General features: G+C 49.4%; 1 protein-coding gene across 20 annotated transcripts in view; it reads right to left on the reverse strand.

Annotated features, from left to right (window-relative positions):
- Nucleotides 1-24953, reverse strand: part of MEGF11 (multiple EGF like domains 11) — a 391832-nt gene that overhangs the window by 197777 nt on the left and 169102 nt on the right. For all 20 annotated transcript variants that reach the window (XR_011258066.1, XM_069595447.1, XM_069595455.1 and 17 more), the window contains one exon: nucleotides 6723-6815. Coding sequence is in view for 19 of the 20 variants with exons in the window: in XM_069595447.1 (XP_069451548.1) it covers nucleotides 6723-6815 (93 nt within the window). In the remaining variant the exon portion in view is untranslated. The remainder of the gene's footprint in view (nucleotides 1-6722; nucleotides 6816-24953) is intronic.

A 24953-nucleotide genomic window follows, 5' to 3' on the forward strand; every position in this document is an offset into this window, starting at 1 on the left:
AAACATAGGAGGAAAGCTTCATGACACTGGATTTGGCAATACTTTCTTGGATATGACATCAAAGGTACTGGGAACAAAAAAAGATAAATTGGACTTCACCAAAATTTAAAAGTTTTGTGCATCAAAGGGCACAACAGAGTAAAAAGGCAAGCCATGGTATGGAGAAAATATTTTAAAATCACATATAATGCATTAACATCCAGGATATATAAAGAACACCTACAATTTAGTACCAACAAGGCAACCCAGTTGAAAATAAATGAACATTTCTCCAAAGAAGAAAAGGGCACTAAAGTATACGAAAGGAGACTCAACACCACTAATGATTAAGGAAAAGCAAACCAAAACCACAATGAGATACTACTTTCCACCCATTAGGATGACCAGTATATTGGGCTGGCTAAAAATTTCATTTGGGTTTTTCCATAAGATGATAGAGAAAAACCTACATAAACTTTCTGGCCAAACCAATAACTAATAAAAATAGAAACTAACAAGTATTGACAAGGCTATATAGAAATTAGAACCTTGTACTTGGCTAATGAGAGTGTAAAATGGTATAGACCCTGCGGAAAATAGTATGGTGACTCCTCAAAAAAATTAAACATAGAATTACTACATGCTCCAGCAAACCACTTCTGGCTACCTATGCAAAAGAAGTGAAAGCAGGAATGTGAAGAGATATTTGTACATCCATAGCTGCATGGTTCACAATAGCCAACAGGTACAAGCCACCCAGGTGTCCGCTGATGGGTAAAGGGGTAAAGAAAAGATAGTGCATACATACAATGGAATATTATTCAGCCGTAAAAAGCAAGGAAGCTCTAATGCATGTCACAATATGGACGCAAGTTTTAGACATTATGCAAAGTGAAATAAGCCAGTCACAAAAGGACAGATGTTACATAATCCTTTTTATACGTGGTACCTAGAGTCATCAAATTTTGAGAGAAAATAGAATGGTGATTGATCGTAGCTGGGGGGTGTGGGGAATGGGAAGTTAGCGTTTAATGGGTAGAGATTTTCAGTTGGGGAAGATGAAAAGGCACTGGAGATGGATGATAACGTTGGTTGCACAGTAACATGAATGTCCTTAAAGCTACAGAACTGCACCCTTTAAAATGGCTAAAATAGTAAACTTTATGTTATGTATATTTTCACACACACAAATCCCTAGCACATAGATATTGTGGTTTGAAAAGGACTGACCTAGAGAGTCCCTGGCTAGTTGAGGAGTATGAGTGTATTTCTGAGCTGGTAAATGTTATATTTTCATCTGCAAGGATAGTTGAAAGCCAAGTCAGCCAGGGGTCCCCCACGCCATTCAAGATAAGAACACATTTGCCTTGGCAGAGGCTGCTCTTGGTAGTGGCCCAGCTTGGTTCCCGCTGCCTTCATTACTCAGGCCTGCTCTGCAGTCCTGTCTCATGCTGAGCATCAGGCCTGGAGGGTGGGTGGGGTGGGGGGAGTTGGTTTCCACAAATAGTGAGAGACTGTGCAATGAGATTTTACTCTCTTGCACTCTATGCACATGGATAAAACCAGTTCAGTAGAATCTAAAAATATGGGAGACTACAGAGAAAGCAGAGGCAGTTGACTTCTCTCCATGTCTACCCTGCCATCCTCCCTTCTGGGGTGGCCTGAAACCCAAACCAAAATGCCACTCTATAACCCAGAATCCAAACTGCAAAGCACCTTGGGAAGGGAGGCAGAGAAGCAGGACCCAAGAAATACAAGAATTAAATAATACAATGAAGGCTGAAATTTTCAAGTTGATTCTTGGGTATCATTTATAAAAGTTAACAGGGCATATTTAATTTAGGAATTGGCTCACGTCCTTCTCCTTACAGCTGAAACCTCATAAATGAAATATACTGGACCATTGCCCAGTGCGGAAATAAAAGTTGTGAATAATGTTTCTATCTCAATCATTGTCAGTGCTTTAATATTCCTAATTACTTTAAAAAGCTAGATATTCAATATGGCAAAACTTTTTTTCTTTTTATCTCCACTTGTGAGATTAGTGCAATTTAATAAGAGTCACTCTGTCATCTTTATTCAGTGTAAACTGACACTTCATCCTTTTACTCTTCATTATTATATAGGATGGAAGTTTATGACCAAGCATACAGCCACTCCATTTGCCCATATTGGTTCATCTAACATCTTGGAATTATCCATAATAGCTGACGTGTCTACCTACCAGAAAAATCAGCATCCCCTTATTTCCTTTATGGAGCAGAAAGAAATTCATCCAGGCTTTCAAGAAATTAGGCTATGGGGTTATAAGTCTGTAAAAGAATGAAAAGTTCCCCCCAGTCCTACTACTGGATTCGTCTCCTTCATGTCTATCAAAGTCATAAATCCCTTGGCAACCACAGAGGGCAGGAGCAGGCAGATGATGGATCTTTATAATCCTCCCTGCCACTTCCAGGAACTTATCCTAAAAAGAAATTGGAACACGTGGGCAAAGATACACGTGTAGGAAGAATCCTTGAAGCATTTTTATGCAGGACCACAGCCCCTTATCCATAAGTCCACAACCCCCAAATCTCTAAAGAATCCAAAGGAATTTTTTTTTTAATTTTCCAAAATTTATTTAGAGGCACAATCTTTGTGGAAGCCATTTGTGGTTATATATCATCTATATGTCACTAGAAGTCATCGGTCATATGTCACTTCAGAAATGTTACTATGTTTCATCCCAAGGTGTTGTCCAAACTCCACTGGAGGCATATGTCATATATGATCTAGTCACCATAAACTTTCCTGAACTCTGAAAAAAATCTACATTTTGAAAGCAACAAGGAACAAAGATATTGGATAAAAGATGATGAGCCTAACATACTGAAAAATCAGAAACAGCCTAAATGTCCATCACCAAGAGACTGGTTACTTTTAGTAATCCATCAAATGAAATTCTATAAAGCCGTTTAAAAATTTTAAGGGAGATTCATGTTTATTGATAAGGAAATGAGTATATGATATAAATTGAATTTAAAAAGCAAGTTATAGAATAGCACATTTGATCTAATAAAAATGTGTCTTCATCTAGCTTTAAGAGCAAATATGCAAAGAACAGGGAAGGCAACCACTCAAAGGCCAGAAGAGGTTATCACTGGGTGTATGGGTTTAACTTTTTGTCTATACTTTCAGTGCCATTTGAATTTCCTTTTAAACATGAACAGGTACCAGGTAGCGCTAGTGGTAATGCAATGCATTACCACCTGCCAATGCAAAGACATAAGAGATGTAGGTTTGATCCCTAGGTTGGGAAGACCCCCCTGGAGGAGGGTATGGCAACCCATTTCAGTATTCTTGCCTGGAGGATCCCACAGACAGAGAAGCCTAGTGGGCTACCTTCCATAGCGTTGCAAAGAGCCAGACACAACTGAAGTGAACTCAGCACACAGCATACAGCTATGTTTTTAGAATCAGAAAAAAACACCAACAAGAATGATGCCTTTGACTAAATAAAAAATCCAAGCTTCCCTGCAAGTATGTCACATATATAGACATGCAAATAAGAGACTCCATTCAGAAATCTCCAGATACTGCGCTGATGGAGACACCCATCCCCATTGACATGGGCCCCATGAAGTCCCTGAGGCGCCGCAGAGCACACACAGGCAGACAGGTGTCCAAAGGCACAATAGCAAGGAGGGTCAGCTTGCTTAGAGTAAACAAATTCACAATTTGTGTCCCATGGCTGATTCATCTACTTCCACGACAATATCTCAGGGCCACATCTTTCAAGCAGATCCTTCCTTCCCCTGTGCGCAACTTGGTTCTCTCATCAAGGACCTGTTTCACCCTCAGGCTGTATTAACAGAGGCTGAGCATCCAGAAGGAAAGAGAGCATAATAATTACATGTCCAGGCTTAGGTTTTTGCTTGATCAGTAGTCCTAGTTTCATCATTTACTAGCTGGGTGTCCTTTGAAAGTTCTTTAACCTCTCTGTATTTCAACTTTCTCATCTGTAAAATGGGGCTAATAATAATTTTCATGTCATAGGGTTGTTGCAAAGAGTAAATGAGAAGATGAACTAAAGTACCTAGTGCATAGTAAAATTCAATAAAGGGTACCTATATCTATTATTATTTTTCCATACGAGTTTGCATCTGTGGTCAGATCTAGGAACAAGAGTCAAGAGGAATAAAGGCCACAGCCAACGGAGAGAAACTAAATAGAGAAGGAAGTTTAGACAGTGTCATATAAGAAACAAAGAAGCTTTGAAAATAAAAACTGAGGGAAAGGAGGTGATCGCTGTCTTCTAGTACCTGAAGGCCTGACCTGTGGAAGGAGACTCTGATATCATCTGTACGGTTTCAGTGACTACTGTCAGTTGCTCTAAGATGACTATCTGCCCACACACAATTTGCTGTCCACTGAGCTCCTTGGGAGAAACCACAAATATGCTAAGGATGGTCATGGAGATCCAACACCCAGCCCTGGCCTTTATCATGGGTGAGAACCAACTCGTAGAAGCTAGAGACGGATTTCAACTTAACACAGGGAAAACTTTTCAATAGTCAGAATGTGCTTCTATAGGAAGCAGTGAGCTCCTTGTTAATAGAGGGATTCAAGCAGTGGTTGGAAATTTCTTGGCAGGGCATCTAAATGGTCAGTGCTCTGAATGATTTTGAGAATGGGAATCTATGAATTCCCTTCATTCAATCTTCCCATCTCTCAAAGGAGGGTTGGAATTCTTCTTTTAAGACTTTCTGTGAGTTTAGGAATACATGCCTTGAGTAGATGCAAAGGTGGTGGCTTTTGAACCCACAAGGGTGGATTTACTGAGGAAACAGGTTGTGAGCTGCTCAGCACCAAGTCTGACGACTGAATTGGGAATGGCAATTGGGCAGCTTGTGTTCACACTGTGAAGTAACAGGGCTACATGCTTGGTAAACACACTCCGGGCACAAGATTTACTCTAAACTGCCTAGTCCCATTGATCAAAGGCAGCTGCCCTTCCATTTCTTTCACTGGACTAGAATGAAACCCGAAGTGACAGACTGTCTGAGAAAACCCTCCAGGTCCCGCAGCCACCACAGTCCAGAAACAGTGAGCATCAAATGGCGATTTGCATGCACTCAGGACCTGAAGAATCATGCTCTATTTCAACCTCCAGCAGACCGCCCTTGACATCATAATTTGGCAACAGCAAGCAAACCTGTCCCAGAAGGGTTAACCGAATCTGAGTTGGATAGTTCCTCATCAAAGATTCATTGTAGGCAAAGTTACACAAAGCAGAACAAAGATAAGAGGGGAAAAAGCTCTCCAACATTTCAGCCGACATGTTTCTGGTGCTCACAGAAAGACTGCTTGAACACATTTCTTTATCTTACGTGTCCCCCAGGTGTACTTTTCATTGCCTGGGGGAGTCCCTGCCCTGTTTCTCAGCACAACTTACCTCTAAGCAGGGAAATGGGTGGAAGGAAGAAGATAGTATAGCCAATGGAAGTCCCAACACATTAGAGAGAGTCTCTGGAGCACCTCAAACTGACCCTGGGCCCCCCAAGCCTAGAGAACCACCCAAACAAGGCCCAAACAAAATCACACCCAATAGTTTGCTTTGCCTGGTAAGTTCCCATAGACTGGATGGACAGAGAGACTCCAGTCAAGGCCTTTGGAAAAGAGGACCATAATAAGATGTCACCCCAGCAGAGAGTAGAAGACAGCAAGGGCACCATATTGGGCCAGTGTGGACCCAACATTCCTTAAGTTGTCAGGACCACTGCAGAACAGGGAGGTGGCTCCCCAAGATGGGTCACTGATAGGGGATAGACCCCTCCTGGATCAGCTTGGCTATGTTACCTACTCGAGTCACACACAGAAAGACACCCTATCCCAGCTCAAAGCAGGAAGGGAACTAGGCTTCAACACTAATCAAGGACTCTTTGGAATCAAGCAAGACCGTAACATTAGCCAACCACTGATCCCAAACAGTGCCACTGGAAAGAGGGGTGTCTGTGAGGACGTAGGGGAAATGAGCCAAAGGGGACGCACTCGCCTTCAGCTGCACTCTTGGCAGAGAAGCCCCTGAGCACTCGGCTGCAGTCCCACAGTAGAGATGTGTCTGTGCTGCTGTGGGTCACTCGGTCAGTCCAAGAGCATCCGCCTCACTCGTGCTCACTAGAGAGCCTCCCCCAGGGAGTGTGAATGGTCCACCCAGAGAGATGTAAGAACACAGTAACCGCCCCCTACAAGCATGCCGTTCTTCTACCTTTGGGGAACGCAGAGGCATCCCAGGGCCCCCCAGTCTCATAAATCAGTCCCTGGAGTCGCTGCGAGCACCCACTGAGGCTTTGAATTAGCCACATTGAGGCCCAAACCTTGGCTACTGTGACGTCCTGGGTCGACACCCATGGGTGGCATCTCAATCTCACTTTAAGCCTCAAAGACCTTACTCAGAGGTGTTTCATCCATCAAAAGTCAGAGTCGCTGTGAGCACCCACTGAGCCTTTGGATCAGCCAAAGATGATCCATAGATGACTGCACAGTTCCCCCACACACACAACACGCAATGCCCCTCCAGACCACCACCATGCCCCTAGAGCCCTCCACCCCAAGTACCGTCATGTAGGCATTCTTCCTCCCCGATGCCCACATTTGCCTAGGCACCCCAAGCCCAGAACAAAGAATTCGGCATCCAACCACGGCAAAGTCCCTCCCCAGCCAGAGCTGTGGCCCCGCCCAAACCCCAAAGACCCCAGACTCACCGCTGGAGCAGTCAGGCCCTCCCCAGCCGGGCTCACAGTGGCAGGTGTCCGGGGAAACGCAGCGGCCGTGAACACACTCCTCTGTACACAAGGCTGTGGGAGGTCAGAAGAGAGGGAAGACCAGTGTGAAAACCAGCCATCTGGTCAAGGAGCACAATCCACTTTGTAAAGATGCTCAGAATGCATCTCTGGCTTCAGGGACAAGCAAGCTACTCCTGACTTGAGTTATTTAACTAACTCTGAAAAGGATTCAACAGGGTGTGCTTCATCTCAGCCTTGTTTCCTAAAATGAAACCCAAGCCTGAGAAATGGCAGTGTGGTGACTTTTCAAGAGTTATTTCCTCCAAAAAAAGGAAACACTCATTTTTGGCTATCAAACTAGAAGATGTCTTTTTAAAAAAAAACAAACAGCTGATGGGGATGGCAAGAGTACAGGAATCTGGACAATTCATGCACATAGACTCTGATCTCATAGAATAGGTGTATCAGTCGCTCAGTTGTATCCAACTCTTGAGACCCCATGGACTGTAGACTACCAGGCTCCTTTGTCCAAGGGATTCTCCAGGCAAAGGCATAACAAGTTTTAAAAAAGAGTATTTCCTCCAAGGTTTAACCCTGGGAGACCCTCCACAAAGCCCAGTCCCTACAATCCCACCCCTGTTCTCTTTCCCCATCAGCTCAGAAAATGACCCATCTTTTGGTTTCCCCAATTTCTTTCTGCAAAGGCCCCCACGTTTATCAGGTTGCCTGAAAAGAATCTGTTCCCCTCACGTTTTCCCTACCTTTCTGGCCTCCTCCCCAAATGGCCCTATTTTTGGGGCTCTCAAATGTCAGCAAATCTGCAAAGTACACAAATGCTGAGGAAAAAGCAACAGCTAATTATAAGAAAGTAATTAAGAGAGACAGCCATGATGATAATTGTAATTAGAAAGTGCCTGGCAAATTCTTATCACTCAGTCAAATGCTACAGCCTCCTGAGTTGGGAGGCAATAGCAGAATAGTTTCCATCAACTACCTCAGTGCTGAGAAGGCTTATTGGCAGCAGTCTGAGGAAGGGAGATTATTTCTCTCTCCCTTTGACATCCACATTTTCTCAAGGTCATCCATTGCTCCTGAGAGATCTGCCCCACCATCTAATCCATCAGTGAGGGATTACAGAAAACTCCTTGGCCACCCCATCCCCCCAATTTTGTAAGCCTGGGAAATCAGTGGCTACCATCAACACTGTCAGTTTTTCAGAAGGGATCTAGATGAAGCTTTTTTCCTGACAAGCAACTAGACACCTCTCTGCTTGGAAATGGCCTGGGCCGGGGAAGCAGGTGGCCCCTTATGGTGAGCTGAGAGGACCTGCCGCTGACTTCCAAACACCCCCGCTGCTTCCATGCCCACTGCCTGGCCGAATGCGAGCGAGAGGGTGCTGCCAGGTTAGACAAGAAAGTTCATTTTGTGGGGGGTGGGGGGGTCCTCTGCATGTGTGCCTGCTCAGCTGTGTCTGACTCTGTGACCCCATGGACTGTAACCTGCCAGGCTCCTCTGTCCATGGGGATTCTCCAGGCAAGAATAATGGACTGGGTTGCCATGCCCTCCTCCAGGGGATCTTCCCAACCCAGGGATCAAACCCACATCTCCTGCGCCTGATGCATTGACAGTGGATTCTTTACCTACTGGGCCACCGAGGAAGCCCGTGGGGTCCTCTGGCCCCTCCTGAATACAAACCTTGGCTCTGAAGCTGTTGCCTTAGCTTTGCCTAGGCCTCCTGGCAAGACAGACCCCAAAGAACCATTTCAGATGCCCCATTGGCTCGTACTTTACTGACAGCCCACCCTTGCCAGCCTGGGATGTAGTGTGTCTGGGGGGAGCCCTGGCCCTTGAGTCCTTCTCATTGGTACAGATGGCTTTCAGACAGAGTTCTGGTTGTGCTCAAGACTTCGAGAGCCCCTCACTTCACGGCTCCTGGGCAGTGGCTGGGGCCTACTAGCTAACCCACTTCTTAGCTGAACTCTGACCTCAGTGACCAATTCCACTTAGAGCCACAGTGAGCTGCTCACTCAGTAGCTAACAAGACCCCAGTCAGTCATCCCTGCTTCCTGGCTTTCCCCACTCCCACCACATTTGTTAAACAAGCTCAGATTCAATGTCCCTAGAGTACACCAGACATGAGGCATCATACCCTGGTTCCCCATCCCAGCCCTGTCCTCAGCGGCTCCCTCTTCCCTCCATCCCACCCCCTTAGGCTGAGGCTCCACTTTTTCCCATTCCTGAGCCCCTCACCTTCCAGCAGACCCTCCCGTTAGCTTGTCAGGTGAGCCCAGATACCTCCAGTCACCTTCTGACTGCAGACAGCAGCGCCTTGACCCCTGCACAGGGGTTCTGCTGCGGAAGGCGAGGGCAGGCAGTGGACCGGGGAACTTGTCCCATGTTAGGTCTGAAAGGCACCTCACAGAAAATCCGTCCAACTGCTTCATTTTATCCATGGAGGAACTGAGGCCTGGGGGTCTGGGATCCCATGAACTGTGTGATCTCTGGTCAGGGAGGAAGGAGCTGGAGGAGGAGGCTCCCAGAGACAGAGGCCTCTGAAGGCTGAGGGAGGTGAGACGCGACCACAATCATGTGGCCTTCATGCCGCATCCAGGCTGGACACCCTCTCCCTCCCAGAAGGTTCAAGCCAGAGAAGCTGTGTCAATGTGCCAAGTCCCCTGCAGGCTGAGCAGGGGCTTGGAGCAGCTCAAGGGAGAAAGGGCAGAGACTAGCCAGTGCCCTGCCAACCCTCGCCTCTCTGGTCCTCTGACCCTAGAGACATAAGCCCTGGCCATTGTCCTGTACCCTCTCCTTCCTGCAAGGGAGGCACCGTCGGGGGCTCTGAGCAAGCTCTTCCCATTCTTCCTTCCCATGACCTCTCCCAGGGACCCCTAGGACCGCGTGCTGAGGACCTCCCCCAGCTCAGCCCTGGATCCAGCACCCAGGCTCCCGGTGACTCTACAAGCCGAGTCCCTGGGCCTGAGTCCAGGGATGTGGCTGCTGTCCCAGCAGTCCATCCGGACCTCATTGACCCCCTCTCCTCCTTATCACCCTGGTATTCTGTCTTGGCTATCTGCTTGTCAAAAACCTCAGTTCATTCATATTTCATTGGAGTTGTTTAGACAGTGTTGTTTGAAGCATGAAATATTGACAGCAAATTTCTGAGGTTCAGATAGCCATATCTGGCAACTGGGCCACTATGTGTTGTGTATCTGGTGGGGAAGGGACAAGACAGCAGTGCTGCAAGGTGAGTCTCCTAGAGGGGAACAGAGGCAAGACCCACGATGCCACCTGGAGCAGGGGCAGCCAGCTCGACATCAGATTCTACGGGAACCCCAGGTGGGCTGTCCCTCCACACAGGGCCGGGGTTTGCACGGCAGCTACCCCAAGAGTATACAGGTCCCCTGAGTTCTCTCTGACCCGAGTCATTCATGCCAGCTGACCCCCCAGGAGAGGCTGAGTCATGGTTCCGTCACCCCCACCCCCTCCTCAGGCTCTTGTAACTTGAAATGGGGGCATTCTGTCAAACCCCCTTCTCCCTGCTGCACACCAGGGTGCTGCCATGGGCACCCTGAGGCTGGCTCTGCCGAGGGCTCCGCGGGGGAATCTGAACCTCTGCCGTCTCAGCTTCCCCCCACCCTCACCGCCACCCCATTGTCCCGCCTCAGTCCTGCCTCTACCCTCCTAGGTGTTAGAGGTGCATTTAGTGATGAGCTGCATGGCACAGCGGCTAAGGGCACAGATGGCACCCAGGGAGCCGGGGCTGGACCCGGCGGCGCCACCCATCAGCTCCGAACTTCAGGCGGGTTACCGCCCCCGCTGTGTCAGTCCCCGTCTGTTCAGCTGGGGAGAGTGACAGGCTGGGCCTCGGGCTGTGTGCAAGGATTCAGTGAGCTGACAAAGTACCCAGAGCAGACCCTGGGTCCAGTCAGAGCTGAGTGAGTCCTGCATTGTTACTAGCAGGGTGTCCTCAGCCCCCCGGCAGGGTCTTGGCCATGCCTGAGCGTCCCTAATGCTCCACCCCCAGGCTGTCTCTCTTATTCTCATCTTTCTCTGAGGTCATAAACACGGGGGGTGAGCTCCAATGGACATGGGGACGGAGTACTGCAGGGCAGCCCCATCCCCACCCCCTTGTGGAGAGGCCAGGATGGAAGAGAATGTGACGACCCATGTTTAAACTCCCTATCTGCTATTTACAGTTACAATTACAGGACAATAAGCAAATGGTTTAACCTTCTGTGCCTCAGTTTCTTCGTCTGTAGAATGGGGACAATAATAGTATCTATGTCAGGGACTACTGCAAAGATTTAATGCAGTGATACATAAAGAGTGTTTAGACCTGGCCTGGCCCCCAGTGAGTACCCAATAAACAGGACCTGCTATTACTAACTCTCTGTCTCTCACACATATGCCCTGGGGTCTGGATCCCATGTCGGAGATATCTGATGGTGCTCACCACTTAGTGCCAATTCCTATGTGCTACCGGTTTCTGAGCACCCTCTCTGTGCCAGGCTTCCCCACATGCTACCTCAACATCTATCACAGGCCATCCACACAGACCTTGAGAGAGTTACCTCTGTCAGTACCTGTCTCTCCTTGGCAGATCTCCAGCCCCTGGGGGACAGAGGCCACTTTCAGTTGGGCTTATTAAATCTCTCATGATGCCTGGTACACAGTAGGTGCTCAATGTTTGTAGGTCCCAAGGAGAGAGGACCAAAGCAAGCATGGAGAGGGCATGGTTGTCTTTGGTTTCAGAGGTAGGTCACAGGGAAGTCGCCATATCTCTAGACCCTGCCTCTCGGCTCAGGCTACCGCTGGACCTGTGGGAACAGGATGCTGGGTGTTTTAGGGATGGTGGGGGCTGTAGAACAAGCCCAGCTGTAGATGTGAGGAGACCCGGGTTTGTGTCTACCAGCATCCATCTCAGTGCTATCAAGCAACTCACTTTCCTCTCCAGGCCTATAACCTCCCCTGGAATTCAGATTAGACCAGAGGAGGTCTGAAGTTCCATTCACTGAGAGTCGCCAGAAGCTGCCATCTGCCCACTGTCCTCCAGGAAAGGCCCGGGCTACTGCCAGCGCTCTAGGCCCACTCGCTGACCCCCCAGCCTCATCCTCTTCCCACGGTCTTGTTTTAGTCACTAAGTTGTGCCCAACTCTTTAGTGACCTCATGGACGGTAGCCCAGCAGGCTCCTCTGGCCATGGGATTGCCCAGGCAATAATGCTGGAGTGGGTTGGCATTTCCTTCTCCAGGGGATCTTCCTGACCCAGGGATTGAACCTGAGTCTCCTGCATCAGCAGGCAGGTTCTTTACCACTGAGCCACCAGGGAAGCCCTTCCTGTGGTCTAGTAAACCTCTACTTTCAATCTCACAGGGACCCATGGTATCTGTCCTCCATTCCTTTGAAAAAGACACTGGATGAAGAGCCAGGAGACCCAAGTATGAGTTTAGGCTCAGGCCACCTGACACATGAGCCTGGGCAGGTGGCTTCCCCTTCCCTCATCTATAAAATAAGAGCATTAAAGCACATCACCCTTAAAGGCTTCTTCAACAGCTGACACTCCCTTGATGCTGGGACATCACTATGTCACAGGAGCTGAAAGCTTGAAAGGCTTCCTCTCGGCTCCCCAGTCCCAGTCACCTGGGTCAGCAAGGCCAGGCACAGCCTCCATCACTCAGCTCCACCAAGAAGCTGAGAGGGCTACAGCCAGCTCAGTCTGCACAGCTATGGAAGGTGAAATATTTTCCCACCAGAACCTCCCTACCCACACAAGGTTCCTCCTGACCGGCCCTGCCATTTCCCCAATTAGCTTGGGTTGATCTGGTCTCCCCAGTAGAGTGTGAGCTCCTTGAGGTTAAATCCAAAGTCATAAACATCCCTGGAACTTACCATGCCTCACAGTTACTCCATGAGTGGCTGTTGGTGACCCTGTGCTTTGCAAGGGAAATTTACAAGACCGAGGAGAAGGACCAGGATGCAGAGTGTGGAACCATGACCCATAATGATCACGTGAAGGTTGGGGCTTGTTGATGGTGGGCAAGTGTAGCCTGGAGAAGCAAGTAATGAGTTGGAGGCAGGTCGAAGTCAGCTGACAGGCTGTCAAAGAGAAGTGGGAGCCACTCGGTCCCAGCAAACTAGGAACTCAGAGGCACACGAGACAAAGGGGCAGATTTCAGCCAAACTCAAGGCAGGATTTTCTATTACTTGGATGGCTCAGTAATTCAGAGGCCTCTTTCTATAGGTAGGTAGCAGCCCATCCCTGGGGACATTTCCGTGGAGTATAGAGGACCTGCAGAAGCTGGAGGGCAGGGGTTGGATTCTCAGGCCACATGCTGCTGCCATCTATTAGAAACAGATGTTTAGTTGGAGCACAGCTGTGCCCACTCACTGACATATTGTCCAAGGCTGCTTTTGAACTACAAGGACAGAGCTGAGTCCTTGCCACAGAGACTGATGGTGAGCAAAGCCGAAACTATTTGCTACCTGATTCCTCAAGAGGGGACGGAAACCTCCTGCTCTAGATTTCCCAATTTGGTAGGAAATTGGATGTTGGGACTCTTAAGGTCCCTTTCCCCCTTCTATACTTCCATCATTCACTCATTCCCTAGTATGACCAGATGGTAAAACAAAGCCCAAAGTGTGCTTAGGAAAACACCCAGTGATGCCCAGTCTCCTTTCTCAAGTGGTTCTCTGGGTCCCCCTGAAGGTGCAAGAGGCTGGGAAGCATAACCCTCAGCAGCCACAAAGGCTCACTTGACCCTCTATTTCTGTCCTCTCTTTTCCTCCTCGAGGGACTAGGAATATGGACAAGCTAGCAGCCACTCATGCTGCAATTGCTCAGGTGGGTACTAGTGGCTGCGGCAAGTGAAAGAGGCCAAATATAAGTCTCCCTCCTTTGCTGGACACGGACTATCCATTGTTCCACTTCATCCTTGAGGCAGGTATTGGGTTGGCCAAAAAGTTTGTTTGGGACCCAAATGAACTCTTTGGCCAACCCAACAGGTTCATTATCCCTTCTCAAGCCTTTGTAAATAGTTTTATTAAACCCTCCTCAGTTAACATACCATCTGTTTCTCACCAGGACCTAGCTGATCCAGTTGCCAAGACAAGGTTTAAACTCACATCCATGTGATGCTAAAAGGTCTGCCCTTAACCTCATGCTCCCCCCACCACCTGGACCACAGGCTGAGATAAGTTAGTACACTGCCAAATCTGTCACCAACTTAGCAAGGCCCCTCCCTCCCTCTGGGTCTCAGTTCCTCATCTATGAAATGAAGGAGCTGAATGACATGATTCGAATGTTCCTTCCAGCTCTGGGAGTCTAGGGTTTGAATTTTTGGCTCACTGATTCAAGCCAAGCTTGAGAAGAATCCATTCCACAAATGTAGACGCAGAGCTCGGCATGGGAACAAGTGTGCTCCGAGGTCCAGAGGCAAGGCCAGAGCATCAGTCCTGAGCCGGGTTGATATAAAGCAGCCAGCATGGGGATCTTGGCATTGAACCAAAGGGTCTAGGTCAGACTTGGGGTCTCTTCTGCAAATGAACTCCTGAGTCAACACTAGCCCTTCCCTGGTCAGGGCTGTCTCTCGCTCGTGATGAGCCCTCTGAATCAATCCCCCGTTCCTATTAGTATTCCATGCAAGTCCCTGAGGTGTTCATAGTAATATATTTTGTCTGGTGGTTTGCAAAGGGTCTTCTAGTTAATGGAACTATAAAAATTACTTACATGAAAAGGTCAAGATAAATAAAGAAAACTTCCATGCTCCCTGGCCAGCTAGCCTGATACCCAGCTAGGACAAAAGAAGGCTTGGGAGCCAAGGAAAGGAGGTGGTAGCCTCCCAGAATTCTATAGCACACAGCTTCCAGAGTTTTCCACTAACCCCATTTTCCCTGGTGTTTCAAGGCACGTTGATCAGCCCTCCATCAGCATTCTTGGCTGGAGCTCCAGATCAGGCTGTCATTTGATTTGGCTTGGAGGTAAAATGACCTACATCCAAACAGGCCTAGGTGCCAGTTCCAAAGCAACACACTTAGCACACGTGATCCTGCTGTGGCCAAGGTCACATAGCATGTGAGGGTGGTGGGGGTGGGTACTTGTGTGTCTGTGTCAGGGAATCACCAAAGGAAGTTCTAAAACAATTCATCAGATGTGTATCATTCATTTCCTCTCCAGTTACCAGCCTGCCACCCCTTCCATGGCCAGAAAGAGCCAAAACAGCTGGTCAGCACATCTAGAGTTGGCTTTTAATTGCTGCCGTCACCTGTGGCTCCGAGACATGAATACTCAATCTTTTTGAAAAAGCAGCATTTCACCTGCAGGGCTGATAGGATGGAAGGACATGAAGGGCCAAACGCTCTCCTGGTCTGCGGCCTCCAGGTCCCCTTTCTTCCCAATGGGTGGGGGGCGGTTGGTCCTAGGGAGGCTCCCACAGGACCCTGGGCTGGGTAACCAGGGGCTTGTCACCCCCGCTCAACCAGACACAGTGGCCCAGAGCCACTCATCTTAATTTAGTGGTGCCCTGGCTGAGTTTTATCCTTTGGCGTCTAGCTTCATCTAAAAGCCCAGGTCCCTGTCCTGCCACGTATTAGCTGTGTGTCCTTGAGCCACTTACCTTGTCCTCAGTTTCCTCATCTACAAAATAGTTGTGAACTTAGAGGTAATTCATGCAAAGTGCCTAGAACCAGAGGTTGGCTATAATTGCTGTTGGTTGCTTTTGTTTTTAATGCTAGTGTTATTAAGATTCCTCTTCCCAGGACTGGCCAGGGCAGCTGGGATATGTGGTCCCACAGTATCCTGAGGCTCATTTACAGCTCAAAAGGTGATAGAGTGTCCTGGTTTCTCATTTACCCAAGCAGGGAGGGGAGCAGCCAAGCCCTGCGAATACTGCAGAGACAGAGGGTAGGAAGGGAGGAGACACAGTCCAGGTTCAACTCACTGGTGAATTATAATTTACCCAGGGGAGCACCATCCACGCCCCTTCCTCTTCCATTTCTCAGAAAAGAGGAGCATGGAATATGAGGAGGCCCCAGGCTGCCAGGCTCTTTCTCTCAAGGCAGACTAGCGGTTGTACTTTTGGGGGGAAATGTGAACTTGGGGGTGGCACCTGCAGCCTGGGGTCCTACCTGCTCCCCTGCACCCTTTGCTTATTCATGCAAGTACCCACCCTCACCCGCCTTCCCCTGCTGTATCCTGGGCTCCCCGGGCAGGGCTTATGCAGAGGAATCCAAAATGAGGAACTGGCCAGGTCTTCCCTGCCCTTGGGACTCCCAGGCAGTCAACACTCCTCCAGTCTGCTCTTGATCCGTCCCTACAAAGAGCCCCTCTGGCCCCTAAGAGCCTGGAGCACCCCCTCAGAGAGCTGTACACAGAGGAGCAAGGGCTCAGCTCTGATTTCCACAGGCCAGGAGCATGAGGCAATGAGAGAATGGACTCGGAAGAGAGTCTGAGAATGCTACTTCCTAGTTGTGTGACCCCTAAGCAAGTTCCTTCACTTCTTTGGGCCTCAGTTTTCTCATCTTCAAAATGGGAACAATGGGAACTTCCTGGCTGATCCAGTGGTTAAGACTCTGTGCTTCAACTTCAGGGGGCACAGTGTCAATTCCTGGTCAGGAAACTAAGATCCCACATGCTGCAAGGCCAATAAATAAATGCATAAATAAATAAAACCTGCTCAATCACTGTCCCATGGTTGTTAGGGGCATTAACAAAGGGAAAAAACACTCTCAAAAAATTTACAATAAAAAAATACAATTGGGACAATGATGCTCTCCCACAGAAGTTGGTTGCAAAGTTAAATTATCAGTATATATAAACTGCTTAGAACAGTGCCTGTCACATAAGAACCACACTATTACTTCTTTCGAGATCACCTACTACATTCCCCTGCCTCGGAGCACTCACTCAACCAGAAAGCATTTATTAAGCACCTACTACATGCCAGACACTCTGCTAGGTGCTAGAAATACCTGAAGCAAGCAGCTGCGGTCCCTGTTTTCTCAGCGTGAGAGTGGGAGAGGGAGACAGTGAGTGAGCGAGGACACTAAGGTGTCCCTGGAACCACAGCAGTTCGGGGTGCGCCTCTGCAGTTCATCCTACATGCCAGCACACAGCCCGGTACCCAGCAAGCATCCCATAAATATACACGGAAATGACTGAGTATCTGAATCTGTAAAACATCTCTCCCCTCTCCCAGCGCTCTGCCCGTCTCTAATGTGGGCCAAGCTGGTTAGGGTTGAAGATGTAACTCAGCTAAGAGGCCAGGACAACGCCAAGTCCCAGGTCTTCCCATGGTGGGACAATGAAATGCCCTTTAGAACAACTCCAGGGACTCTCCAGCTTAGAGTCAAGGATTGTTCCAGCAAAGTTCAACAAGGATTTCAGTCAGGTTTGGGCCCTCACATTCCAGCCAGGAGCCCTGGGGGCCACTTATCATCAAACTCCAGGATCAGATCACAAACGCCCCTGGGGTCCTGTCTTGTATCTACACTAGTCACCCCAATATATTAGCCTGCCTCTCAGGGCTTGTCTCCACATAGCTTGAGTGAGTGAGTGACTGATGTCGCTCAGTCCTGTCCAACTCTTTGCGACCCCATGGACTGTACCCTACCACACTCCTCCGTCCATGGGATTTTCCAGGCAAGAATACTGGAGTGGGTTGCCATTTCCTTCTCCCATTAATAATTGTTCATCAGTTAAAATTGCTGGGTGGCTCGGATGGTAAAGAATCTGCCTGCAATGCAGGAGACTCAGGTTTGATCCCTGGGCGGGGAAGATCCCCTGGAGGTGGGCATGGCAACCCACTCCTGTATTTTTGCCTGGAGAATCCCCATGGACAGAGGAGCCTGGTGGGACACAGTCCATGGGGTTACAAAGAGTTGAACACAACTGAGCAACTAACACTAAACTGCCAACTTGTCAGAAGATTCCTATTGGGTTTACAGGTAAAACAACATGTGTGGCCACTGGGCCTGACAGAAACACCAGCGTCACAGTCAGTTCCCACAACCAACCCTGCAGGCCCCAGATCTGCATGCGGACGCTCCTGGGACCTTCAGCCTTCCTCACTTCGTAAAGGATTTTCCCAGCTGAGCTGTTCAAACCACCAATCTGGCATTCCTGCAAGGAGCAACAGCTTTTCAACTTGTTAATGATGTTGGAACATACGGCCTGAGTCAGCAACCCCCAGCACACGACCCAAGAAGATCTTTTTCTGGGTTTTTGTTTCCCGCCCCGCCTCCACCGTTTGACAGATGCCAGGCTTTCTCCAGAAAGACACATTCCAACTGATTTATTTTTTTCCTTTGGGAAATTGATCCTCAACGCCTACAAGGAAAGCAAAACATGGGGCTTGTTGAGCATGTTTTTAATGCTCTGATTTAAAAACTGGTCCCCTGGTTCTGCCTTGTGGCTTGCCCTCCCTGAAGGAGCTAGCTGCTTCTCCCAGCCACACATGACAGAGTCCCACGGGAGGTGCTGGCGGGTGAAAATATGTTCATTAGAGAGACCCCGGGCAGAGGGACATGGTTAAGCATGTGGGCTTCACGTTGGACAGACCCAGGTTCACATCCTGGTTCTTCCACTTGGCTAGCCGTGTGGCCTTGAGCAAACTAGGATACCCTAACAACACCTTGGGTTCTCCAACTGTAAGACTGCCGCAATAGCGTCTCCTAAATAAAGGGTGGTTATGAGGGGCTAAATAAAACAATGCCTGTAAGGTGGTTGGCAGAGCAGGAGGCAGCCTACACATGACCCTCATACACTCGTAACTCAGAGAAGTCAGCAGGCACTCAGAAGCACAGCACTTCAGAGCAGAAGGGGCCAAGTAATCAGAACCCCCACTTCCACCACCTCAGCCAGTGCTTGAGCCCCTCTCCTGCAATCCATGCCAAACCCCTCCCGAGAGACTCCTAGTAGCAGGAAATGCAGCCACTCTGCTCCAATGTCACTCAGCGACATCCACATCCTCAAGAGAGAAAGGTTCTCTCCTGCCTCCGGGCCTTTGCACATGCTGTCCCCTCCTCCCGGAGACACGCTTCCCCTCCTCTTTGTTGTCCACCTTAAACATGGCCAACTTCAGGAAGCCATCCCTGGACATTTCAAAAGGCTAGCTGCTCCTGATACACGCTCTCCTAGCACTTGCCCTTCCTTGTCAAAGTACAGGTCAAATGTTACTGTTCTGATTGTTTCACTGTCTTCAACTCTGGACCAGGAGCCTCGGAAAGGAAGATGCTCGCTCCCTTTCTCTCTTGAAACCTTAGGGCCCAGCACAGACCTGGCACAGAGCAGAAGCTTCATAAGCATCTGCCGAAATGTATGAATGAATCAATCAATGAAGCCCCTTCTGTCTGTGAACCACTCTAATTACTAGAAAGCTTTTTTGCTTCACTGAACTGAAATCTGCCTCCTCAGAACTTGCCTGTGTTGCTGCTGAGTCTGCCCCTTCCTGCTCCCCAGGCCATGTTTCATCCTGATTCCACATGACAAGCCTTCAGGGAGCTTTTCTCTATTGAGACTGAAGCTGATCAGACACAGTGACAGGAAGCCACAGCTTCTAAGGAGGGTGGGGCCGGGACCAAAGGTGGGCACGTGTGGAGAAGCATCCTTCCTGCCTCCGAAGTTAACATTTCGTGCTGGATTCTGGGGCCAGGCTGTTGCCAGCAGCTGGTGTGAGGAAACCCACACCAGCGTTTACAAGCACCGTCACGGCCATGTGCCCCAGTAGTTGAGCAGCCTGTGGTCCTGCTGGTTTTAAATCTCATTCCTAATGAGGAGCTAAATCAGGAGCTACTTAGCATCACTGATTTAGGGCTTTAATAAAAATAATGCAAAGTGGAAGGGAAAGGCAGCTGTGAAAGTCACTGTCAGCTGCTCCTCCCTTCTCACTACCACCATCCCTGTGAGGTTCTCTACCCGGCCGAGGATCCCTAAATTCCCCTGAAGCCCACACACAGGAGTCGGTGCTTTTATGAACTGCGTGCCTGCTCAGTCACTTCAGTCATGTCCACCTCTTTGTGAACCTATGACGATAGCCCACCATGCCCCTCTGTCCATGGGATTCTCCAGGCAAGAATACTGAAGTGGAATGCCATGCCCTCCTCCAGAGGATCTTCCTGCCCAGGGATCGGACCCTCATCTCCTGGGTCTCCTGCACTGCAGGCGGATTCTTCACCACTGAGCCACCAGGGAAGCCCTTTATGAGTTAGTCCTTATCAAATCACATCCCTTTGTAGCCCGGGCTGTATTTGTTTCCTGCTGAGTTATATTTAGGAATGTCCTAACTTCTTGGGAACTTAACACTTCTCTTTGAAAAGACGCTTTAACATCCCTGGTCCAAAGAGTCTAGAGGCCTGTGACCTCGCTTTGTGGTTTACTTGTCCCCTGGACCACTCACACCCTCCACCTGAACAACTCAGGACGGGGCAGGGGACAAGACAGACTCTTAGAGCCTTTACAGCCTGACATTCTATGATTGGGGCATCTGCAGTTCTTCCCTCAATAGAGTTTAGAGACGTTCATTTCCAACTCCCTGATGAAACCCGGTGATCCCTGGACCCAGGGTCAAGGCTGTTTCCTCCCATTTCAAATAACTTTATTTGAACATTGAGTACTTTAGTTCTTAAAAAGCCTTTTCATGTTAAAAAACAAAACCCACCATCACCTGTCTCATAGTTTCCAAGTGGCAAAGCCAAGATGCAAGCCCCAGGCTGACGGTCCTCCCCACTTCCCAATATGGCCTGTTGAGCGGGCCTAAATCTTCAGGGTGGCCAGTAAATGAGCTATGTGGGCACACAGGCTCGGTGAGTAGGGAAGGCTTCCCAGAGAGGGGTCCCGGTGTGTTGGGAGGGGCAGAGTGAATGAAGAACCTCTCTTGGTCAGAGGTTTCAAAGACAGTCCTGACCAGTTCTCTCCTCTGACTCCAGTGGTCAGGCTAGAGTCACTTGCCTCTCACTGTTTGGGGCAAAGAAAAAGCCCAGCCCTGGTGACTCGGGGTGGGGAGCAGACATCCCTCTCTGACCCTCCCTGCCTTGCTCTGCAGGATGGCCCTGGCCCTCGCCCCCTCCTACCCCTCCCTCAGTTCAGTCGCTTAGTCATGTCAGACTCTTTGCGACCCCATGAACCGCAGCACGCCAGGCCTCCCTGTCCATCATCAACTCCCAGAGTCTACCCAAACTCATGTCCATCGAGTCAGTGATGCCATCTCGTCCTCTGTCATCCCCTTCTCCTCCCACCCTCAATCTTTTCCAGCATCAGGGTCTTTTCAAATGAGTCAGCTCTTCGCATGAGATGGCCAAAGTATTGGAGTTTCAGCTTTAGCATCAGTCCTTCCAATGAACATTCAGGACTGATCTCCTTTAGGATGAGCAGCCCTAAGCCACGAACAGCAACAACTGAGATCAAAATGAGCAGGGATTCTCTCCTAAATATTTCATCCAAGGGCCTGTCCCCACATCTTTGGGGAAAGGCACCATCTCAATATACTTGCTCTTGAGAAAATGGCAAATGCCCCAGATCATTCACGGCAGCACTGTCTATGACAGCCAAATGCCCACCCACAAGGGGAGGGGGAAACAGGCATAGTAAGGCTATTCTGTGGAAGACTACGCAGTCATAAAGAGGAATCAGAAAGCTCTCCGTGTACTGATAACGTACACAAAGCTAGAGGTGAAGTGAAAAGCATAAAGGCAGAGCATTGGGTTTGGGATATGCTGCCATTGATGTAAAAATTAAAAAGCATAGGGGAAGAATGCATATACATACTTCCTTATATGTGGGTAAACTATCTCTGAAAAATGCCCCCAAACTAATACTGGCTTCCTTCAGGAAGGGGGAACTGGGAGAAAGGCTTCCTATTACACCCTCTTTTGTAAACTGTTAAATATTCAACCAGGTGAATGTATTATCTGTGCAGAAAATAAATACCATTAAAGCTGTAGAAATAAGGCACTCTCTCCAAAAGCCTCTGTTAACATACACGAGACTCCTCTGGGAGAGAGAACACATTAATGTCAACCTTATTAGTCCTGAGTGAGAGTAACTGTCATCACAGCGGGGCCCTGAGGGGACGGGATTCCGGGCTGAAAAGCTCGGAGAAAGGCTTGTTCTCATCCAGTGGCTAAACCTTGGCCCCTGCCTGAAGGTCAGTTCTCCTGCTGAGTTAGGGCCTGAGAAGTTGCATCCCTGGCAATAGCCTAGTCTCTGTCACCTTGGCCCATCCTAGGAAGACAGCAGGGTCCCTGGGGGCTTTGCAGCACCGGGCAGAGGAGAGGCTGGCAGGGCAAGGATGCACTGTCCCAGCTTCCCAGCAGCTGCTGACCTCAGCACAATGTGACCCAATAAAACATCATCGCCCGAATTCCCTGAGATGACGTTTACTCTTGTATCACGCTGAGGAGTATTGATTTTTCCAAACAAGGCCCTTGTTCTCCCTTGTCCCAACTTTCATCAAGCTAATCCTGTAAGATGCTTTCCTTGCTCTGTCCCCTTCTGTCTCCCTCCCTCCTCCCCTCTTGGGTTTTTCCCTCTCTCCCACTCCTCTCATATATGTCCCCATGTCCTTTCCCCTTCTCTCTTCACTAATCAATCCACCGCTGCCGCTGCTGCGCAGTCACGTCCAGCTCTTTTGTGACCCCATGGACTGTAGCCCTCCCGGCTCCTCTGTCCATGGGATTTCCTAGGCAAGAATACTGGAGATGTTGCCATTTCTTTCTCCAGGGGATCTTCCCAATCCAGGGATTGACCCAGCATCTTCGCCTTGGTAAGTGGATTCTTTACCACTGAGACAACTAATTCACAGCCCTACTCTAAGCATCTCCTCAGGCCCAGAAGTGACAAAGCCCCCTGTTCCTTCCATTTTAGTGATGGTCTTCTGGTCATCCAGATCCAGCCCCTCTGGACCTTCGGGAAGATGGGTTGGGGCAAAAGGAGGGAGGAGGAGAGAGGGGAAGAGACTGCAGCATATACTGAGCTGGCTGTGTCATTTCCGGTCAGAGCCCCAGGGAGGGATGCTGATGGGACCCCCAGATTGCTCAGCATGGGCTCTTGAGAGAACCCTGTGTTCCAGCCGAGAGCATGCTGACACCGGAGCATCCTCTTTGGGTTGCTGTACCCTTTCCTTTCTGTGCCTGACAAATGTCAGGGGATCCTTACCCTCTCTCTTCCTGCCTGTCCACCTTCCCACCTTTCCTTCAAGGTTCAGCCCCTGCCTCTCTGCTCAGGGCATCCTTCCAGAAACTCCAGCTGGCCAGGAGGGGGCTACTTCCTATCTCAGTTCTGGTGATTCCTGGCTCCCATCTCCAACTCCTTAAAAGATGGACCAGATGTTCTTTATCAGCACCCTGCTCTCCTCCCCCCAAGCCCTGACCTGTTACCTAGCACAGTATTTACAAAGGAAAAAAATTTGGTGGGTATCCGCAGATGGGCAGAAGAATGGAAAGAAGGGAGGAAAGAAGATAGAGAAGGAGAGATTAAAGAAAGATAAAACATTTCTGCCTCTGAATATTCAGAGCATACCATATTACTATTCATCCAGCACTTTATAATTTCTAAAGCTCATTTATGTTTGTCATTCATTTGCTTTCCCAACTTTCACAAAAAGTCAGCAAGACAGGGCTGTTACTATACCCTTTTTACAGATTGGGACACCGAGGCTCAAAGACTTGAAGGCACTTGCCCAAGGTCACCCACACCTGAGCTGGCCAAGAACTGGGTCTTCCAGCTCCTCAGCCCTGGCCCTTGGTACAGCCTCCCTGGCTACCTGTATTATTCCTCCAGCTTGCCTCCTTGAGCAACTGGCTCATGATTAATTATGCCTTGAATGTGGGGGGCTCATCTCACAGGCTGGGCTACCAGCTGCTGGAGAGCAGAGACCTGTCTGATGGTCTTTCCAGGACACAGATGCAGCCCAGGGCCCACACTGCACAGCAGCCAGGTGGACGCTTGCTGGGATGAAAGCCCGAGCCTCACACTGCAGAAAGCGAGCCCACAGCAGAGCTGGCTCCCCAGGGCCCAAGGACACACACTTCCAGAAATCAGAAAGCCCAAAAAGGCAAGACAGTTATTTCCCCCTAGGTAGAAAACTACAGGAAAAGTGACAAGTGATTCAGCTCTTTAAGCCCCTAATGTCATTTCTTTCATTCCTTATCCCAGAGCGCCTACAGGGGACACAAATGGCAGGCACTGAACAAAACATTTTACCAAAACACAACACAAGATCAGGCCCAGAGTGGGTTGCCATGGAGTCCGAGAAGCCCTCGGAAGGCAGCAGTCAGGGCTGCAACCCACACGCTTCCACGGCTCCCCACACACCCATGTGCAAACACACAGCCCCCAGGCCTGGGCTCCTCCTCCTGCAGGCCCAGAACAAGGCCTTCTGGAAGGCAAGATCAAACCATTCATTCAGGAGACTGGGCTCTGTGACCTTGGGTGGATGCTTCTTAGAGTTCAATTTCTCATCTGAAAAATGAGGATGGCAATGACTTCCTTGTTACAAGGTACACAGACCAAATCACAAGTGCTGTGGGGGAAATACAAGGTGTGGTAGGAGAGCCTTGTGGTTAGACCACGGCCTCCAGAGCTGGGGTTCCTGTGTTCAAATTTCAACTCCACCACTTCCCAGCTAGGCATTCATTGTTAGGGTACTCACTTTACTGCTGGCTGCCTTGTCTCCCCACAGGCCTGCATTATAGGTAAAGGCAGCCCCTGACCTTGGCAAAAGGAGGAGAAGGGGAGGGGATGGAAGGGAAACTGAGGGCAGGTTTCAGTTACCAGGGCAACCTTCTATCTGCCCAGCGATTTAGTTTGTAAAAACCCTTCTTTCCCAGGATCTCTGTTGTTGCTGTTCTGCTCCCCTCCCCATGTGTGGTTCATAGTGAGAGTTATTTGTCCAGTGTAAATAGATGAGAACCCCAAGCAGCTCAGAGGAGGCAGGTGACTTGGCCAAGGTCACACAGCAAGTTAACAGCAGAGTCACAGCCAGAATCCAGTCCACCAAAGCCTGCTCATTCTGGGCACCTGTTCCCACAAAGGGAAGTGGTGAGACCCGCGAGGGTTCACAGGGCAGCAGCTGCCACTCCCCAGTCCACACGGTATGGCAGTCTTGGGGCAGGGCACCCCTGTCTACAGCGGCAGCGATGCCTCCATGCCCCCCAAGCTCTGCTCCAGACTCCCGCCTGCGTGCCCCACCTCAGTGGCGATGCCAAGGCCAGGGGTTCT

Source organism: Ovis canadensis, chromosome 7 (assembly GCF_042477335.2).
Source record: "Ovis canadensis isolate MfBH-ARS-UI-01 breed Bighorn chromosome 7, ARS-UI_OviCan_v2, whole genome shotgun sequence".
In the NCBI taxonomy this organism is placed as follows: Eukaryota; Metazoa; Chordata; class Mammalia; order Artiodactyla; family Bovidae; genus Ovis; species Ovis canadensis.